Genomic DNA, 19,729 nt, shown 5'->3' on the forward strand with positions numbered 1-19,729 from the left:
AGCAAATGGTAATCGCTTGCCGGAAGAAAACGCAAAACAGAGACAAAGTATGAAACGAACTACTTGTACCAAATATTCCTCAGAGAAGCCATGATCACCATCCATGTGCATTCGCTCCACGTGTCTTTCAAAGTCATCAATTGGAACAGGATGACGCCCTTGTAAATAACAGAAAGGCTGGTTTACGTTAGGTCTTCGGCATTTGAACTATGATAGGCTGTGTTACGCAAATAGCGTAAAAAAAGTTAAGGAAAATATCACGTGGACTTAATGTACGGCGCTCAGAAAAGGGGCGGTGTTCATAAACAAAAGTAAGATAAGTTTAAAATCAGTCGCACGTAATTTCTGACGCACAGCAGGTACGTGGATATAATAAAAACATTTAAGTGGTGACTGTAAAATTGCCCATACGTGGTTAAAGGAGCGAGAGCTGAAAGATCAGGCATCACTGATTCATCTCGGTAAGCACGCTGAATTTCTTGGTGAGAACAGTATATCGGGCTTCACTCTCCGCTACATAATTGGGTAGAAATCACCTATGTGAACAGAACACAAAACTCGTCCCGCGATCCGAGCCAGCCTGGTTGCCAAACTCACACTTGTATTCCCTAAAATATCACGTTGCTTAGAAAAAAAGCACTTAAAATGGGTACTGTTTTGGAATTAACAAAACGTGGAGCAAAGAGAATCGCACGATATTTAAGCACAACAAAGGGAGACAACAATTCAAATGGAAAAATGAAAATGAGAAAAAGGAAAAAAAAAACGTTTGCAAAATCGTGACGATAGCCGATCACGAAGAGTGACTAGCAAATAATCTTACTTGCTCTGCTCGCTGCAAGTTCGTCCAATCTGTTTAGGGATTCTGTGCTTCCCATTAAGCGTTTCTGAAGCGAACGTCGTTTACGGCTCTTTCTCATTCTCATCGGATGCCCGTTGGTGAAATCATCTCTGTCATCCAAAGATCCGCCCGATTTGAAACGTTTCTTCCTAATAAAAAAAGTTTAAAAAAATCATTCAAGACATGTCTTCACTTGATTATAGACACATACGATTAATTTTTAACGTAGCAGGTGTCATATTATCAGAAACCGAAGATTAAACAGATCAGAAGGCAATTACCCACATGTGGATTATGCAACTTATGACCAATTATTACTCTTTGCCTGCAATCACATCAAAGTCAAGGAAAAAAAAGAGCAAAAGTTTATGAATGTGGGTTATGTATAGCAATTTGAGTGCACTCCAACGTAAATGTCCATTCTGGTAGAATTTCTTTCGTTTGCTTAATGCCTCGCTTGCTCTTCGTTCGTTTTTCGCTTATAAAATCCAGCGTGCAAATACTTGAATACCTCCTAAGCTTAAAGAGACGTGTTCCTCTAAACGTCAAGGATTATATTTCTTTTGAATGTCTATAAACTACATGATGAATAAATATATCAAAGATAGCATTGCGTTACTTCTTACAGCTCAATATTGAGAAAGAGCAGCTTCCACTTGGAACCTAGACGGAAACTCCCAGTAAATAGGTTTGTTAAATTTCAGCTTTAATAAAAACTGATAGAGGTAGCTTACCATTGTTTCAAAAGGTTGATCATACTTTTAAACTCTTGTCATAGGATTATAGTCGAAAATATTCGCTATTGCTTCGTCTTTTTTTTCTTGAGCGAGTCCTTAACCTGTTTCATTTTCCTTCCTTGACAGTACTCTCATTTCCGTTTCGACAGAGAGAATTGTATTCAAACATCAACCACAAACCCTTATTTCAGTTTCAATTGATTAATTTGAATTCGTTTATCAAATCAGCCTTTTAGATCAGGTTAGATATTGCGAAAATCAATGACACAGGCTCAATTGACTGTGGATCGTACTCAACGACTACAGAAGTGCCATACCAACTACAATAGGCAACACAGGGGTGTATACTCAATATTGACATCCTTCATGATTCCACTGATTATTGTAGCAGTAAGGGAAAAATTTAAATCACTTCTTCAGTAATTTGTGTTATTCTTATGCAAGAGGGGGGGGGGGAAAGGACCGGTCATTAGTTAAGCCCGAGGGGGGGAGGGAAGGGAAGGTGGAATTTGGTTGTGTCACAGTGATATTTACCGGAACTCCCCTGTAGTATTCTATATACAACAGCTTTGTGTTATCGTTCTTCAAAGTGAATAGATTTGAAAACAACCGCCTTGTTGCTCGCACGAACGGTGAATATTTCAATAACGCCAATGTCACTGCGTTTTTTCGCGGATACATAGGCTCGTATCAAGCGCATGTCTAAGAATGCATTCAAAGATTTCTGCCGCTGATGATGTCAATGTGGATGTTAGCAATTTTATCAGTTTGACAGAGAAGACAGAAATTTTTGGGGGGGCCTTTTTAGTAGAACACGTTACTCAGAAAGTTACTGGACGTGGTGCGGAGTGAGCCTGGGGAAAAGTGATGTAATGACTCACCAGATAAAGTAGGCCGCTGCCAACACAACTGGGACAATAAGGAGAACGAAAACAATTCCTACAATGAGACCAGTGTTTGATGAGGATGGCGGTGCCTCACTTGGACTCCTCGCCGCCGCTGAAAAAAGATATACGACACTCAAAAACTAGACAGATCAGAGGCCAGAAAAACTTGGTGAAAATGCATACCACGCTTTTTGCCACACAGACATCTTTTTTTTGCTACCAAGGACATAACGACCCTTTGGGCCCGTCAGATCGGCAGCAAAATAACGACAATCAACTTACATTTTTCCAGTTCACCGACACACTCCCGAAATACCAGTCAATTACATCAAGGGGCGATTGTGAGGTAGATGAGTTGATTTCTTGTTCTTCTTGTTTTCTGGTTGGTCTTTTTTTTTTTTCGGTTATTTGGTTTTTACATTTTTTTTTTTTTGGTCTGTTTGTTTGATTAATTTTTTATTCTGTTTTCTTCTTACTTTTTCAATCACTTTCTACACCAAGGCGTTTCGTTTAGCCAAAATCATAGCATGAAGACAAATCAAACGATTCTCGCTTTGGCAATTATTAAAAGGCTTTAGCGACGCTTTAACCGCTGATAAACTCAAAACGTAGCCGCTGTTCACGTTGATTGTTGTCACATATTGCGCACTACTCATGGCAATTTGCGTGACTCCGAAGCACTGAAATTGATGGAAAGTACCATCCAAACAACAGCTCGTCGTCTAAAAGAAAAAATTGGGTGATCTGAGCCTTTTACGGAAAAATACTGCTTTCTATGAAACATACCTGTTGCGACTGGATCCATCCATTCACTTGAAGTAAAAACGTCCTGCAAACGATAAAAGTGTCGGTTGGAACAACAAAAAACAAAACACTAAAACCAGAGACCTGTTATTGTTTCAGTTCAAAACCATGATCCCTTCCAAATCTTTAATTTGATCCAATAAACTTAGTCAATTGACGACTTTGCCTTTGAGAAGCCCTCACAGCTGTGTCAGTCTCTGAATGACGGGGGTTAGTTTCTAAAGAAACTGTAGTGCTGCGTCGGTGGGAGAGTATAACAAGGTAATTTGGTATTTTCAACTGAGTTGATAACGTAAATTGGCCACCGTAAAGAGTTTGAAAGATGACACTTCGAGCGTTCACCCTTCGTCAGAGCGAAGGGCTAACGCTCCAACGAAAGGCTCTGATGAAGGGCTAACGCTCGAAACGTCACTTTAAAACTTTTTACGGTGGCCAATTTATGTTATTAACTCAGTTGATAATACTAAATCACTCTGTGTTAGTCTCTGATTGGATGTTGCTCAATTGACATTTCGAGACTAAACACAGCAGTCGATTGTCACCGAATGCAGTTCAAGATAGCTTAACTAACCTTATTAACATAGGCGCGCTGAAACACAGCATAAAATGTGTTTTCTTCCAGAGGACCATTGTAAAATTCATCGATGCTGTCGTCGATTTCTCTTCTTCGTCTTCTTCTTTTCCTATTTTTTTTGCTAACAATATCGTCAGGTATCCTGGAGTATCGCTTTCCATCTCCTACTTTAAAGTTCTTGAAGGAATCAAATTTATCTGCGGGAAACTCTACAGCAACGTAAGGTACCAGCTTAGGTTTCATTTCTCTAGCTTCTTCGTAAGTGTATAATTCTTCTTCTCTGTAATCTTTAGGCTCGTTATCCGCCGGCACAGGCCGGTCTCTGTTGTTTGTTGCAAACTCTCGCACGATCACACGGTAATATCTAAAATTAAGAGAGAGGACGTCGTAAACACATTTCGGTAGAGTATCGGCTACGTTATGGGAACAACCACTGCATAACACCCAAGATATAAAGTGGGAGATCTAGGGGGGGTGGCTCAGGAAGGAGGGAGGGGGGGAAGGTGAAAACCCCCTTCCCATCAGACCCGTTTGTGATTTTTACCATATGTCTGAAACGAAAATTCTCGCAACGAAAGCAGTGATACTTAAACGACAAGTAACATCATTTGTGAGACTAAATGATTAGTTAACTCCTGTGGGAGATCTAGGAGGGGAGGCTCAGGAAGGAGGGAGGGGGGGGAAGGTGAAAACCCCATCTTAACACCATCATCCCGAAATAAAACCATCTTGAGTGACAAACAAACAAACAGAATGAGGCAGCGGAGTAAACGAACATGAAAGTAAAGACTTACTGAACAACACCCAGTTTATTTGATGCCTTTGTTAACTTCACTGTGAAAGAGGTGCCATCAATCTCTTCTTCATCCGGAGGCGGAAGCGTTCCCAGCGGAGGAGGAGCTAAAATAAAAATGCAATGTAGTCTGGTCAAATTATACAGGCCTACAACACAGCGGTAAAGCGTAGGGCATGCGCAAAGAGATTAATTTTGGCCGACCATGCGCCAGTTTCCCGCGCAAAATTTTCAAAGAAAATTATATGAAACGACCGCTGTCGCGCACAATAAGTGAAAAAGTTTTAAATGTTCTCAGAAATTTGTGCAAGGAAAAAAGAAGGGGAAAGGAAAGCTTAGGATTATTCGAACAAAAAGGTCATTTGAGACAGCATTACCCCAATACCGTTAAATAGTGTAATGTAATGGTATAATAAAAATCTTCTTTGAGGCATTGCGACGATGTTTCTTTTACAATGGTCCATCATTGGTCAAACTTATAACAGAGAATTTGGCTTCGCCAAAAAAGTTTACAACCACACACGTTTTCATCACGTTGTTTGGAAATTTCAAGCTATAAAAGTCGGCTCAAAAGCCAATCAAAATACAGCATTAAAGCGGAGCCCCATAACTAGGAAATTTGGTGAGCCATCAAGGCAAGGGAATTTTATTGTGATGTCATGTGCGTACGTCCATCGGTACGTCCGTCCGTGCAAGGTGCTTTATTACAAAGAGTCCTTTTTACCTGCCGGATCTGTTCTACTTTCGATTGCTACAGAGTAATCCCCAAGCCCGCCAGATGATTGGCAAGCCACCTGTATTCCATAGCAGCGAAAAGGCTGCAGGTCTTGGATGGTATGCGTTGAATCTGGCGTTGTGTCTTCAATAGTCTTTAAATGCGAGCTGTTGCACATGAAGTACCTGATTTTATAGCCCACAATAAAGCCGTTCGGTTGTAGCGGTGGATTCCAAGATAACGTGAAGGAAGTGGAGGTTTTGCTCTCAATCTTTACTTTCCGTGGTGGGCCTTCAGGCCCTAGGAAAAAGAGATTTCTCAGTAATTCTGTCACTCATCAGGTTTGGTGGTCGATCGGTCAAATGAGTTTTATCGCAGCGCAAGTCGAGTTCCGGTCATGAAACGACTAAATCTTCATGGGGGGGGGGGGGGGAGGTAGTTTACTTTCATTTTCGGTCTTTTGCTTTTAATTTCAAGACAGACAAGAACTGAAATAATTGGCTGTTTCACTGCTCGCTGCACGAAAACGTGTTCCACAGTTCAACACCATTCTCTTCTATTTTAACGCTTATGTCCCACGCATTTTTCCTTATGAATAATTTCATGGAAACTTTCATCCAAGATTTTTGAAACACCTTAAAGTTTTGATTAAAGACATTTCAATTTGAAAAGCAGAAAACGTTGTGGACGCTTCTCAGCAATTCTCTCCCACCGTATATGTGTTTAGTAACATAACCTTGCGCGTCCGAGAGAAGCAGATTAAAGCTGCCTAACTGGTTGTGGTAAATATACAAATTGTTAAAACATCTTCCTAAAATAACTTGATTAGAAAGCAAAGCTCAGCGAGTAATATCAGAAGTTAAGGTTTATATCCTTCGAAAAACACAATAAAATTTAAATTCCTGATCGCGTTGAAGTGGAAACAGGTTGCTTGAATACTGATATTTTAAATCAAAATTACCACTGGAACAATGTCACTTGACAATACCAATAACGTTCTAGCGATATTAAAAAAAGCTGACTCGCAATTCGATATAACTCCAGTCAATCAAACAAATACACAAGGACAATTTGTCTACACAAATAGACAAGGACAATTCTTACGTGTAGCTTTGGTTCTCACGTTCCTCTTAGTAGACGGCCCTGTCAGGTTCTTTCTTAAGTTGTACGGTTGAACAGAAAACGTGTAATTCGTGAACGGCTTAAGATAAGGAACCAGCTTTGAGGGGGGTTTTCCTGGTAAGACCAACGTCGTAGCGCGAGAGAAATCACCTGACAATTCCCAGTAAGACAAGTAGTAGCCAATGTTCCCATTCGGCCTCTCAGGAGCCTTCCAAGACACTTCCACGGAATTGAATTGAATCTTTGGAAATGATAGTCCCCTGACTTCAGATGGCGCTATTACGTCAAAGAGAACGATAAAAAGAAACAAGTTTATCTTGATGACCGGGTAATCTAGTATTATCAACTGAGTTGATAACGTATATTGGCCACCGTTAAGAGTGTTAAGGCTGACGTTTCCTGTGTTAGCCTTTCGTCAAAGCGAATGACGAGGAGAAATGTAAGCCTTAAAACTCTTAACGGTGGCCAATCTATGCTATCAACTCAGTTGATAATACTAAATTGCCTTGTTATATTCTCCCATCGACGTAGCGCCACAGTTTCTCTGGACACTTACCCTTTTTATTCATTTACCCTAAACACGTCCAAAGACATTTAATTGGAATCTGAGTCTTAAAAATTCCTTTCTTTAATATTTGAAGGGCTCGGAGTTTCATATAGCTGAGGTCAATACACCGAATGCAAATATAAAGGAGTACTCTATCTACCCGAGTTGAGCTGCACGAAAGTATAGCAGATTGAAAGCGTAGAAATCTATCCATCTTTCTCTGGGTTGTCATGGAAGAAAATCCATCATACCATCCCCACACAATTGGCCTGGAAGTCCTCTCCCCCTCCACCAACTTCCCGAGACTCACCTGCCTCGTCAGTCATAACCTGGACATCAGTTTTCTCTCCTCCACCAGCGGCCGTGAAGGCCTGGACTGTGACATTATATGAGGTGTAAGGCTGAAGCTTGACCAGCGTAAAGTTTGTACCGAGAGCAATATTTTCTGTTGAGTGTTGACTACTGTCTGATGCCGCACGATTGAAAACCTAGAGTAACAAAAAGCAAAGGAGTGAAAACTGCAGAACTTTAGGTGATCTTCTGTGGAAAAATGCGAATCTGAATTTTTTTTTTTTATTTACGAATATACTCTATGATTTATTTTCTTACCTTTCCCTAGATTCCAAAATAACAAATAGTGGATTAAGACTCTTAACAGAATACTACTGCTACAATAAATTTCGTTCGCACTTGCGTAAAAATACAAAGGAGTAAATGTAACCTAATTGACTTCTCTCCAGATGGAAATCTTTTAGCCAAAGAGAAAAGTTGAAACAAATATTTGCAAAAAGCATCAACTGGTTGGAAATAACAATTAGTAGACGGCAGACCAATCAGCTTTTTACAGAACTCAGCCTTGATATTAACCTCAGGCAACCGAGAACAATTCCTTTGAGAAGCAGATGGGGGGAGGGAGGGGGGGGGGGCATGAACCCAACACCGTTGGATAATGCTTTTCGCGTGCGCTGGTTGGCTTGTTAGAAAGTGATTAGCAAGTATTGTTTACCTCCGAGCAGCCGAAGAGACAAAATCGCGCGTCAAGAGTTTAATTTTCGACCATTTATCGTCATATTGACAGAAATGAACTAATTTTTTTGGTATCCGTCTGGTATATAAATACCTCCCCGCTTCACAGCTTGCCTAATATCTACCATTATTTGCCTCCACCTGGGAGAAGTATAATTAATTATTGCCTCAAGCTATTCTTAGTTACCTTGTAGCTTTTCAAGATTCCATTCACTCTCGCCGGCCTCTTCCACGTGACGTATATTGTATTTTCGCTGGTGTTCCAAGCACGTAAACTAAGAGGTTTCGAAGGAACTGGCGAGGAAAAAAAATAATGATCAGCCGGTAAATGATATAAAATGCCCCTTAATCATAATATCTATTTTCAAATTCAATACAATCATAAGGAATAATTTCATTCAAGCAGTCCATATCCAAAAGCAAAATATTTGCATTAATCAATAGCCCAAAAAAGTGGTCGCCGAACGACCTAAGTAGAACATAAGGCAGGTATACCTGATCAGTGGACAGCACAGGGAAACTTATGAGTCTAACAGACCATTCACACCAAAGCTTTTACATGTTTTAAAGCTGTTTTGTTAAACACGCTTTTGATATTTTGTCTTCACGGAAGCAACTTAAAGTGATGTTTGTCGACTTCAAATTTAGCACAATGGAAATACAAGTTGATGTCACTTGAACCTTTTGCAAAATTCAGTTTAACTAAACATGTCTTGCTGGTGTGAATGGGGTATAAGTCGCTATTGCTTTCGACTTGCCCTTGGGTTGGCTAAACTGGTGGGGCAGGGTTTCACAGCGTGCAAGAGCAGAACCGTACAAAGTCTACATTGTCCTAAACATCCAGATGAAACTAATTGAAACTGTCAATTTCATTTGTACCTCCTTCGCTCGTCCTGTAGGTATTGGTGGCAGCCGGCCCGAATCCAACAGATGTTTGGGCCTCCAAGGATATATTATATAGAGAATAAGCCTCTGTGGAAACAAAGACGACATTAATTGAACTACACAGCAATAAATTCCAAGCCATGTATAATCTTAACACAAAACATCGATACCCCACTAAAAAAAACTCATTAATAAAATTAGTTACAGAATCCTCGCTTTGTTCTGTACGTGTATTGGGGCTGAGATAAAAGACGAGGTGAGAGGGGAGGGTAAGGAGCTAAATGTACACGACCAATGACGACAAGAAGAAACGTTGGTAGAAAAACGTCATTTGTGGGTGACGCACATTAAGTTCGAAATCCCAAAATTTTTGCAATATTGGTTGTTGGAGATAGCCAGGCTTTAAGACATGTTCAACGAACATACACTTGTTACTAATTAATCCATAAGCCGCTTTGTCTCTCCTATGTTACGGTAGACTATCCTAAAGGCTATGCGGAGACTAAAAAATGAATCTCACTTACTCAGGTTTTTGATCTCGTACCGGCTTTCAGCAGCACTTAAATTTTCGCAACTATAATTTCGCTCTTCTACGTATCGCCAGCACAACCGAAAAGCTATGAGTATACCATTCTTTTCTATTGGTGGTTTCCAAGTTAACGCCAAGGTGTAGGTGTTACTGGTCACATTATCTATAACTGGTTCGCCAGGCACTGCAACGACAAAGAGGCCATTCAGAGTAAACAAGGATAGTCTTCCAACTCCTACACAAGATAGTTGTTAGGAACTGCGTTGCTATATGCAGTTACAAAGTTCTGTCTCCGGTGACATATAGAATACTTTTTGATTTTTTTTAACCTGTCCTGTTAAGTCTCAGTAGACCACAAAAGGCATAGAAAGCGAAAAAGAAGACGATTTCGGCTTTCACACAACGACAGAGATTTATCTATGTAAGTAATTGTAAATTTCGAGGCCAGTGTAATTGCAAGTAATTGAGCATTTCGAGGCCAGAGTCTCCTGGTATCGTGCTTGCTGCACTAAAGCAATTTAATAAAATAAAAACATAACTAGGAAGACCGCACGACACAAGGCATCTGAACCTGCGATCTCTTCCCACTCGAACAACTTCGTTACACTTGGAAGAAACAGTTCCCAGCAACCACGCATAATTGGCCAGCCGGTCCAAAATGGCGTGCAAACTCCACGCATCGCCACCGGCATCCGCGGAACGGATCCAAAAAAACCCGCGGGAACGCGAGACTGCCTCTAACATAAAATTTTTAGTGTTCTGATAGCCACGTTAAAGAAAAACAACACACTTACAGTCCTCAAGAGTCGTATTCTTTGTATCATTTACACTTGGCGGACCCGCACCAATGTCATTCACGGCTTGGACAGTAACGTAATACTCGGTGAACTTTCTCAAATGTGGAATAAGCTTCTGTGTGGTGTTGTCAGTGGTGTTGATAGATGACTCCTCGCCAAGAGACGTGTATCTTATGATATAATAGGTAATGACTCCATTTCGTTCCAGTTCAGTTGGAGGGTTCCACTTCACGAGTAATGATGTTGATGATTCGGCGAAGACCGCGACATTAAGAGGAGGGCCAGAGGGCGCTTGAAACAGGACAAAAACAAAATACACCTACATTTCGTTACTTGTTAGGAATAAAATTGGTGGTAACCTAGCATGCTTGTCTAAATGAACGAGTTGCATCCCAATCAGCAGAAGCGGATCCAGAGGAAGAGTCCACTCTAGTCACGCAACGCTTTCACTTTCAGAGTGCGTTGCATGATAGGACTACGTTCGCTTCAAATTCGACGAGTAGATTTTGGTGATGATTTCGATCACTACTTCTCTTTCAAATAAACCTAGAAAAAGATCTGCACTACAAAATCACCCTTTCATTTCACATTCCTTAAACGGCTAAAAGGCAGACTGCAAAAGTTTGAACGGCGTAGCAGAGGGAGCCGGAAAGAGAAACTACAGGGAGGGGCTGCCCCCCCCCTTCCCCCTCCCCACCAAAATTAATATACTGTAAAGGAAAACGTACTCTTATTCAGAGACTTTGCCCCAATAGCTCATAGGAACTTCCATCACCGGCACCCTCGATTAAAACTTTGCTCCTCGTACCCATTTTTAGGAACGCTGATTCAAATTTCTTTATCATCAAAAAAAGCCTTCACAGATTTAACCTAGGTACCTGCAGGATGAGTGGTCTCTGTGGCATTCGTCCCCGCACTACTCCAGGAATACCTTACATTGTACGCCTGTACCATGAAGGTGTATGGCACATACTCATGGAGCCCGCCCACGACATATTCCATTAGAGCCCCTTCATAGGCCACAAGCTTGGTACCAGCTCCCTCGCGAGTCTGCCAGTAATACAACCTGTAGAAGATTTCGCCGTTTGGGTACAGTGGTTTCTCCCAAGTCACTTTGATGGCAGTGGAGTTCACTGTTTTTGCGCTTACTTTTACAGGAGGCGAAGGTCCTGCGAAAAATTAAATCGTAGAGTTGCTTACAACTTCGAATTTGCCGCTACGGAGGGTAAATATACACATTAAAAAATTTTAGTGGTGTAGAGTATGTGTTCTGGCCTTAAAGTCAGATGAAAATGTTTCGACTTTGGTGAACGCCTTGTTACAGTGAATTAGTTTTCACTATTTCGGCAATTTCCGATAAAGTACCGAAAGTAATCGGAATTGCCTTGACTTTGCCTTACTTTATCCTGTGATTGGTCAAGAAAACTCACGCCACCGTCTCCACCAATCAGATACAAAACTTGAGTCAACTCGTGGGTTGCGTTTTCCTGCGCTTTAAACCGTTTGTCATTTTTAAGTCCGACTTCTCAATGGCCTCGTGCCATATATTTCTTTGTTCTGACCTTCGGTTTTGGTCTTATTACACCCAATAAGGACGAAGTGCGCTCGATTGCTCTGATCAATCACTTGCTCATGTCTTTCATTTCTTCCCCTGTTCTTTGATTAGTTCGTACGTAAGCTTGCGTAGATAAACATAACATTGGTTAGTTATGGTGCGAGATACACCTTTAGCTTTAGAACAAAAGCTACTCTGAAAAACAGAATCTCAGAGAGAGTTCATATAGTATCGGTTTCTTCAACTTACTGTCTTGTGAAGTCGTGTTTGAAACTTCTTCACTCGCTGGCCCGACACCAATTACATTCACTGCTCTAACTGCAAACCAGTACCTCGTGAAACTGGTGAGGTTTTTTACTTGTATAGTGGTTTGATTATCAGCTGTAGCGAGCTTGTTTGGTTGGCCTGATTGATTTTTATAGTCCACATCATATCGGAGAATGACTCCATTCTGTTCCTCGAGAAGGGGCGGGCCCCACGTGACTTGTATAGACGTCGATGAAAGTGTCCAGGCTTGGACGTTTTGCGGGGGGCCCGAAGGTTCTGAGATTAAATCAAAGTTTCAAACGAATGAGATCACATTTCAGTGTACATTTCGCAGAATTAAAAGTATACATATTTAATTAATTTTCAGTTGAGTGGCTGCAGCATGGCCGCGAAGGTGTCGGATGGAACTGCCCGCTGAAGTTTTCACTAACAGAGAAAAAACCTCTTCTAAGCCTAGAAAAATAAGGAATATAAACAGAATAACTGAGCTACGAGGCAAACGAAGAACTGGCTGTCAGACCAACCCACCAAGAGACTTACACTGGAACCAAGTTGACACACCGACTTTCTAACTGTATTTCTGTTTACTTTCCTGGCTCACTGACTATCCTACAAACATTCTAGTCCCAGACTACGAAACTCCCGTGGAAAACTAACAAGCGCAAGTGGATTGTGGAAACTTGCAAGGAAACTTAGGTTCCAGTTTTACACCAGGATGGCTAGAAGTGATAACGAGCAAATAAACACCACACACCTTTTAAGGATCAATGTCAGTATCTGAGCAACTACGCACCGACCCCTCCCCTAACTCAACTTAAACCCTACCTTGTTAGCAGCTGACTGTTGTTGGATAGGAGAGGGGTGGGTGCTCTGACACTGATACTGACAATGATCCCCTATTTACGCATTATATGTTTAAAACGAACCGATGTTCTCAAGGAAAATAATTGCTTACCCGAAGGACGAGTACTTTCAACGGCCACAACTGGTTTGCTTTCCCACTTGTTCTTAATATTGAACGATACAACTGTGAATGCGTACTTGACATACTCTTGTAAGCCAGTCACTAAATACGTAGTATCATTTCCTTCGTACACCGGGCGGTTTTCCTCTTCCTTCTCTCCACTGAGGCGAACACGAAGCTTGTAGTTTATTTTTCCATTTGGATTTAAAGCTTTGACCCAAGAAACTCTGATTGCTGTTGAGTTCACGCTCTTTGCTGTAACATTTCTTGGAGGTGATGGTTCTAAAATTGAAATAAGTACCAAGCCAATACAAACAGATCAAGAAGTCAATTGAACAAGAGCTAAGACACGGATTGAGAATTTTCCCCCTTGAATTTCCGAATTGTTCGTTTGAAATCATTGTCAATATTTCCCATCATTCTTTACATGTATGCTCTTTGAGTACGTGTATTTGCGTGCGAGCGTGCGTGGGTGTGTGTTCTTTTATTGCCGTATTGGTGTTCTCCGCTCTCGTTCCATAATTGAAATTTGTGGTTTTCAAAATTAGTTTCGCTAAAAGCTCTGGTATCCAATGGAACGAAGGTCAAGAATCTCTCGACAGTACAATACATAGATGTGTATCTAATAAACTCCAAATCACCCCCAAATTGATTTGAACTCGATTTCAACCTCTTTTACAGATATGAGAGATACTGATGACCCAAATTCATCCAATATTAACACCTTCATGACACAATTACTCACGATTGAACACACTAAGGTTATTTTCGCTATTATTCATATACTGAAATGCGTCATTACATTGTAACAATATTCAATGGTACTTGGCAATGTTGCTCGCATTTGTTTCGAGTGAGTAATATTCGACTTCCTTTTTATACTAACCACCTAGAAGTGACCAGCATCTAATTTCTCCTTACAGTGTCACCGCTAAGTCACCCACTGAGGTCATGATTTATAGGAAATAATCGAAAACGAAAGAAACTCTTGATTGTTATACACATTCTCCTTGTGGAACCATTACAAACGTATGTATGATGTCATGGGCTCGACAAAACAGGACAATCGGTTCCTCTTTTTCAAGTTTCTTTATGCCATATTCTTTATCTCGATGCCCGATCACTGATAATATGTCAACAGATTTTCTCAATTTTAACACTTACCCGCCTGGTCTGTAGTTTCATCAGTAAATACCTCTGTGCTTGACAAATTGTATTTCACATTGTATGCAGTCACACGGAAAGTGTATCGTGTGTATGGCTTCAGATCAGAGACTATAAACTGTGTATTATTCCCATCATACAACAACTTTGCCACCGCACTGGGATCTCCTGTCCTCTCACATGAAAGCCTATATTTTATTTTTCCATTGAGCTTCTTTGGCTCTTTCCAAGAAACACGAATTGCTGTTGCGTTCAAAGTCTTGGTAGAGAGATTCTGGGGTGCTGAAGGCACTGGAAGAATAACATGGGAAAGTATGAAAAGAAATAAATTATGAGGAAGATCATCATTAATTCTATTTAAAAATCATAAAAATATTTTTTTCCCAAGTAATCCATGACAAATAAATAAATAAATAGGTTAGTGACTGAAGATTTTAGATATATAAAATTCATATATTTGCACTGCGGTGGAGAGATGAAATTAAGAGATCCTCGCAGCTAAGAACACTACTGAAACGAGTAGTTGTAAATAGGACCTGAAAAAAATTCAGGCCCGTACGGGATTTGAACCCATGACCTCTGCGATACCGGTGCAGCGCTCTACCAATTGAGCTGCGAGGATCTCTTAATTTCATCTCTCCACCGCAGTGCAAATATATGAATTTTCATATATCTAAAATCTTCATTCACTTTGATGTTTATTTGGACCCAGTTCATTGACCAGCTCCCAGTTGGCTTGTTAGCTCAATTGGTAGAGCGCTGCACCGGTATCGCAGAGGTCATGGGTTCAAATCCCGTACGGGCCTGAATTTTTTTCAGGTCCTATTTACAACTACTCGTTTCAGTAGTGTTCTTAGCTGCGAGGATCTCTTAATTTCAGGTTAGTGACTGTAATAAAGGATTTCCATATGGCACCTACTTAGTATCAAAGCTTTTAAATATCAGTGTACCAAGCTAAACTCTAGACACTTTGCAAAAACAATGAATTTGATTGGTCTGTCACAATCATTCTATTAAATTAGTAATTCAACAAAGAAGATACAATTGTTTTCCAACCCATTGAAAAGTGTTCAAAGTACACTGTGACTTTGATGTGCACCAAGGATGTACAAAGAGGTGTTGATGATGGATAAAAAATCCTACGAAGTGTTCCTGCATTTTGTAATTTATTGTCAACTGCCATTGTTGTTTTGTAAATGTTCTAAAATGCACAATCCTATGGCTTATGCAATTATGAAAACTTTCAAAATATCACTTGATCTTGTAAAGACTATGTAACTAAATGCACTTCCATTCGTATGATTTTCTATACATTTTATACCCTCATGGCACAAACTCCTCCTCAGTTCCTGTTTCTGTAATCCATACTCACCCCCTTCATCTGTTTGTTCCTCGACAGTGACGCGCTTTCCTTCTCCTTTACTTGTGAATGCACTGACATTGATGACATAAAGTGTAAAGGGATTCAGAGGAGACAGGATAACACTTTTTTTCAGGCCAAATTTCCGAATGAATGTTATTCCTGAGGAATCCCATTTCACCTTAAAGAAAACAAAAGTCATAGATGAGGAAAGAAGGTAAATGTCACTCTGTCACTGGATAAAGAAAGATGGTATTCATTCATCAAAAGAGTGAGACAAAGCAAAAAATCAGGAGCCAGTTGCTTTAAGGCCAATTAGCACTAACCTAAGGTTAAATTTTAATCCCGATTTCTTTATTCCTTTGCTCAAAAGCCTTTTTCAGATAATTTCTCTATTCTTTTACGAGTATTCAATCATCAAATTCTAGACAAAAAGAATTTAACTGAATTTTCTTTTAAAAATTTCAGATCTGTAATCAGATTTCACACTAACCCTGGGTTATCTTAACCCAGCTTAGAACAATGTGGCCCCAAAGCTTCTAATCCCACACCATAGAATCTTGGGTTATCAAAAAGCTTGGGCCAAAATTATTATCAATCTAACCTATACTAGCTCAGAACCACTTGGAAAAGATTATTGTATGTCTAAATGAAGTCATCTCCATCTCTACTGTTTTATCAAAGTGTAAGAGGTGCACATTTTCCTATATTTCTTTGTACCCATAATGACACACTGTACAAGAGAAGAGGCTGAAAATTACCATTGCTTCCCAGCTGTTGAAATGGTTCAAACCCTTTGACTTCAAAAGTTGGAAGGTGTTACCCCTTTGCCCCACCTCCAAGAGTGAACATTTATATTTACATGTAAGCTGTAGTTAATGATTTATAGCTTTAAATCCAGCCACACCTGATAATACAAAAGCACACCATTCTTATCTGCTGGTTCACTCCAATTCAGATATATTGCACTGGAATTCAGAGCCCTTGCTACAACATGGCGAGGTTGACTTGGAACTAAACAATGACAAACAGATCCTCAATAATTTTCAAATGAATAGAACAAAATTTGACCACACATCACTAGTACAACAATTTCACACTTACAATTTGTGTATTTGCAAAGATGCAATGTTTCATAAAAAGTGCATCCTTACCATCTTCATCAGTTCGCACAATGAACTTGTCACTGAAAGGACCTGGGGCAATGGTAACAGCTCGTACTTTAATTTCATAATCGGTCCACTTGTCCAGATTGCGTACTGTATAATTAAGGACAAGTCCAACATTCACTAGCACGCCACTCTGAAGCTTTTCAAATTCTGGTTCTGGTGTTGGTTCAAGCGGCTCGGTCACAGGGAACCCACCAGTGGTTGGTGCAGTGGTTGGCTCTTGGGGAGTTTCCTTCTTTATGTATATTTCATATTTTTGAAATATGCCATTTTCAGTTCCTGCTGGTGGTGGTTGCCATGCTATAAAGATTTCTTGTGAGCTAACATTACGTGCAGCTCTTATAACAGGAGCAGCTGATGGAGCTGACAAAAATGCAAAAATATTTAAAGTAATGGACTTACAACAATTGCATTTTACTGCAAGTTATGTCACTATTCCATCTATAAAAATTACAAAAAAAAAATCTTTGACAACAACTGTTTGTGTGCGCAATTTACCATGTTGAGCCCCAAAGCCCCACCTTGATAACAATAGTCCATTTCACAGTTGCATGCTTGGTTGCCAAGCCTTTGAAAAAGAATGAGGCTAAGGGTGACCTTGTTATGATACAAACCTAGCTGCTGCTTTTAAAATGCAAATTACTTTGTTATCATGCTAACTAGATGCTGGTCTCTATTACAACAAGGTCACCTTCAGCCTCACTCCAAATCAGAGGTTTGGCAACTAAGTACACAACTGTAAAATGGCCTATTAGGCCATTAGATCTCCCAACTTAATCATTAACGCTTGAACTCCCATGAGTGACCAGGACAGAATTTCTCCTTACAATATTAATATAATATCAAGCAGACAAGTGATAAGAATAAAGAAAAATATTAATTAGGAGATTATTAGTTGATCCAATACCAAATTCTCCAACTAACATCACAAGAACTATATGGCAGACAGTAAGAAGAATTACTAATGAAATCTTGGGAGTTAAAGGGTCAAGCAAACTTTCTTCATTGTCAAAACCATGAGTGACACAGTGGCTTAGTGGTTAGTCCCCTGGATCAGAGGTTGAGGGGTCTGGGTTCAAGACTTGGCCACGTCACTGTGTTGAGTTTTTTTTTTACAAAAAACGTTATTCTCACAGTGCCTCTCACCATCCAGGAGTATAAATGGGTACCACCATATTGTCAGCTAAGCCCAAAAAAATGCTGGGGGATAAGCTTACAGTGCATTGGCATTCCATCTGGGATCCCATCTCATCTCACCACCCAGGAGTATAAATGGGTACCACCATATTGTCAGCTAAGCCCAAAAAAATGCTGGGGGATGAGTATACAGTGCATTGGCATTCCATCTGGGATCCCATCTCATCTCACCACCCAGGAGTATAAATGGGTACCACCATATTGTCAGCTAAGCCCAAAAAAATGCTGGGGGATGAGTATACAGTGCATTGGCATTCCATCTGGGATCCCATCTCATCTCACCACCAAGGAGTATAAATGGGTACCACCATATTGTCAGCTAAGCCCAAAAAAATGCTGGGGGATAAGTGTACAGTGCATAGGCATTCCATCTGGGATCCCATCTCATCTCACCACCAAGGAGTATAAATGGGTACCACCATATTGTCAGCTAAGCCCAAAAAATGCTGGGGGATAAGCTTACAGTGCAATGGCATCCCATCCGAGGGAGAGGGGGAGGGGGTGGGTACTTCTTGGTAATGGGGATGTGCCGCTAGTAATAATCCTCGTTGCTTCATGCTATGGAAACTGTTATAGGCTCCAGCTGGATGGGTAACTTGTCTTAAAATAATTATCAAACAGCAGCCATTCATGTAACTTTACCTGCTTCATCAGTCATCACCCACTTTCTCTCTGCACTGTAATTGCTTCTCCCAAACTGGCTCTTTGCGACTACTCTAAAAGTGTAGTTTGTAAAAGGTTTGAGAAGTACAATGACAGCTTGTTTCTGATTAACAACACAGGCACCTTGCACCAAAGAATGATTACAAGCTGGTTGCTTCCAAGTTGAAATGTTGACACTGAATTCAACTGAATAATTGGTAGCAACAGACTGGTCTGATGTTGTGTTCCACTTGACAAGTACACTAGTAGCTGATAACACAGTGATGTCCTGAATGATTGGAGGATCTGGTGTACCTGGCAGGAGAAGAGTTTAACATACATGTACGTCAAGCAATTTGAAAATTAATATAATGTGATCAAGATTGTATCCCATCAGAGTGCAGAGAAAGAAGTGCAGGTAAGGAGACAACATCTGGCTCAAGTGGTTTGAAGGGTAGATTACACTATCCATAGGATAAATCTTTATCTGATGGATACCACTGTATGTTAATCTTTTCTGCTGGATGATGATTTACCCATTGGATAGCATTCTCTGGCCCGATTTTTTTTTTTTTTAAGATCATTAACGCATGGCTTAGTTGTTGACCAAATATTTCCCAGGCCAATAAAATTTGTTGTTAAGGCAAAATGATGCTGCTTCTACCTCTATCAACAAGTTTATCACTGAATAAAAGCACCATAGCCATCTAAACTAAGAAACTTAAAAATAAAATCCTTATCCACATAAAAAATCTCATGAACAACAGTTCTCAGAATAAATTTTAGGTAGTGTACAAAAATTGTTCAAACAAAACACAAGAAACAGCCCATCTGCAAAATAGTTATATGTCTTCTTCATATTACATGTAGTAATTATAGTACAGAATTATAATGTACAATTAATGCCAACAACAGAGTCGAGGTTGAACATACCTGGTGGGGAAGCAGTTGTTGGCAGAGGAGTCATCACACTTGAAATGAGAGAGCCTGAGGTCTGTATATAAAATGAACTTGTAGTTGGGGTTTGGTGAATTGCACCTTGACTTGTAGAGACACCAACATTTGACACCATCGTAGCAGTGTCTGATAATGTCGGGGAGCTTTTTCCAGAAGCTTATCAAAGAGGAGAAAAAAAAACACTCAATATTTTCAGC

General features: G+C 40.2%; 1 protein-coding gene across 1 annotated transcript in view; it reads right to left on the reverse strand.

Moving 5' to 3' along the window:
- LOC131782074 (receptor-type tyrosine-protein phosphatase S) overlaps window positions 1–19,729 on the reverse strand; it is a 31,611-nt gene that overhangs the window by 8,683 nt on the left and 3,199 nt on the right. The window contains exons 3-24 of the mRNA XM_059098789.2: window positions 19,509–19,688; window positions 18,576–18,890; window positions 16,722–17,099; window positions 16,475–16,581; window positions 15,580–15,748; window positions 14,208–14,498; window positions 13,035–13,325; window positions 12,062–12,355; window positions 11,136–11,426; window positions 10,255–10,548; window positions 9,456–9,644; window positions 8,926–9,018; window positions 8,234–8,340; window positions 7,331–7,508; window positions 6,456–6,749; window positions 5,361–5,651; window positions 4,638–4,743; window positions 3,841–4,207; window positions 3,252–3,294; window positions 2,460–2,577; window positions 824–990; window positions 70–158 (exon numbers count right to left, since the gene is read on the reverse strand). Coding sequence (XP_058954772.2) covers window positions 70–158; window positions 824–990; window positions 2,460–2,577; window positions 3,252–3,294; window positions 3,841–4,207; window positions 4,638–4,743; window positions 5,361–5,651; window positions 6,456–6,749; window positions 7,331–7,508; window positions 8,234–8,340; window positions 8,926–9,018; window positions 9,456–9,644; window positions 10,255–10,548; window positions 11,136–11,426; window positions 12,062–12,355; window positions 13,035–13,325; window positions 14,208–14,498; window positions 15,580–15,748; window positions 16,475–16,581; window positions 16,722–17,099; window positions 18,576–18,890; window positions 19,509–19,688 — 4,652 coding nt within the window. The remainder of the gene's footprint in view (window positions 1–69; window positions 159–823; window positions 991–2,459; window positions 2,578–3,251; window positions 3,295–3,840; window positions 4,208–4,637; window positions 4,744–5,360; window positions 5,652–6,455; window positions 6,750–7,330; window positions 7,509–8,233; window positions 8,341–8,925; window positions 9,019–9,455; window positions 9,645–10,254; window positions 10,549–11,135; window positions 11,427–12,061; window positions 12,356–13,034; window positions 13,326–14,207; window positions 14,499–15,579; window positions 15,749–16,474; window positions 16,582–16,721; window positions 17,100–18,575; window positions 18,891–19,508; window positions 19,689–19,729) is intronic.

This window comes from Pocillopora verrucosa, chromosome 10, assembly GCF_036669915.1.
Source record: "Pocillopora verrucosa isolate sample1 chromosome 10, ASM3666991v2, whole genome shotgun sequence".
Taxonomy (NCBI): Eukaryota; Metazoa; Cnidaria; class Anthozoa; order Scleractinia; family Pocilloporidae; genus Pocillopora; species Pocillopora verrucosa.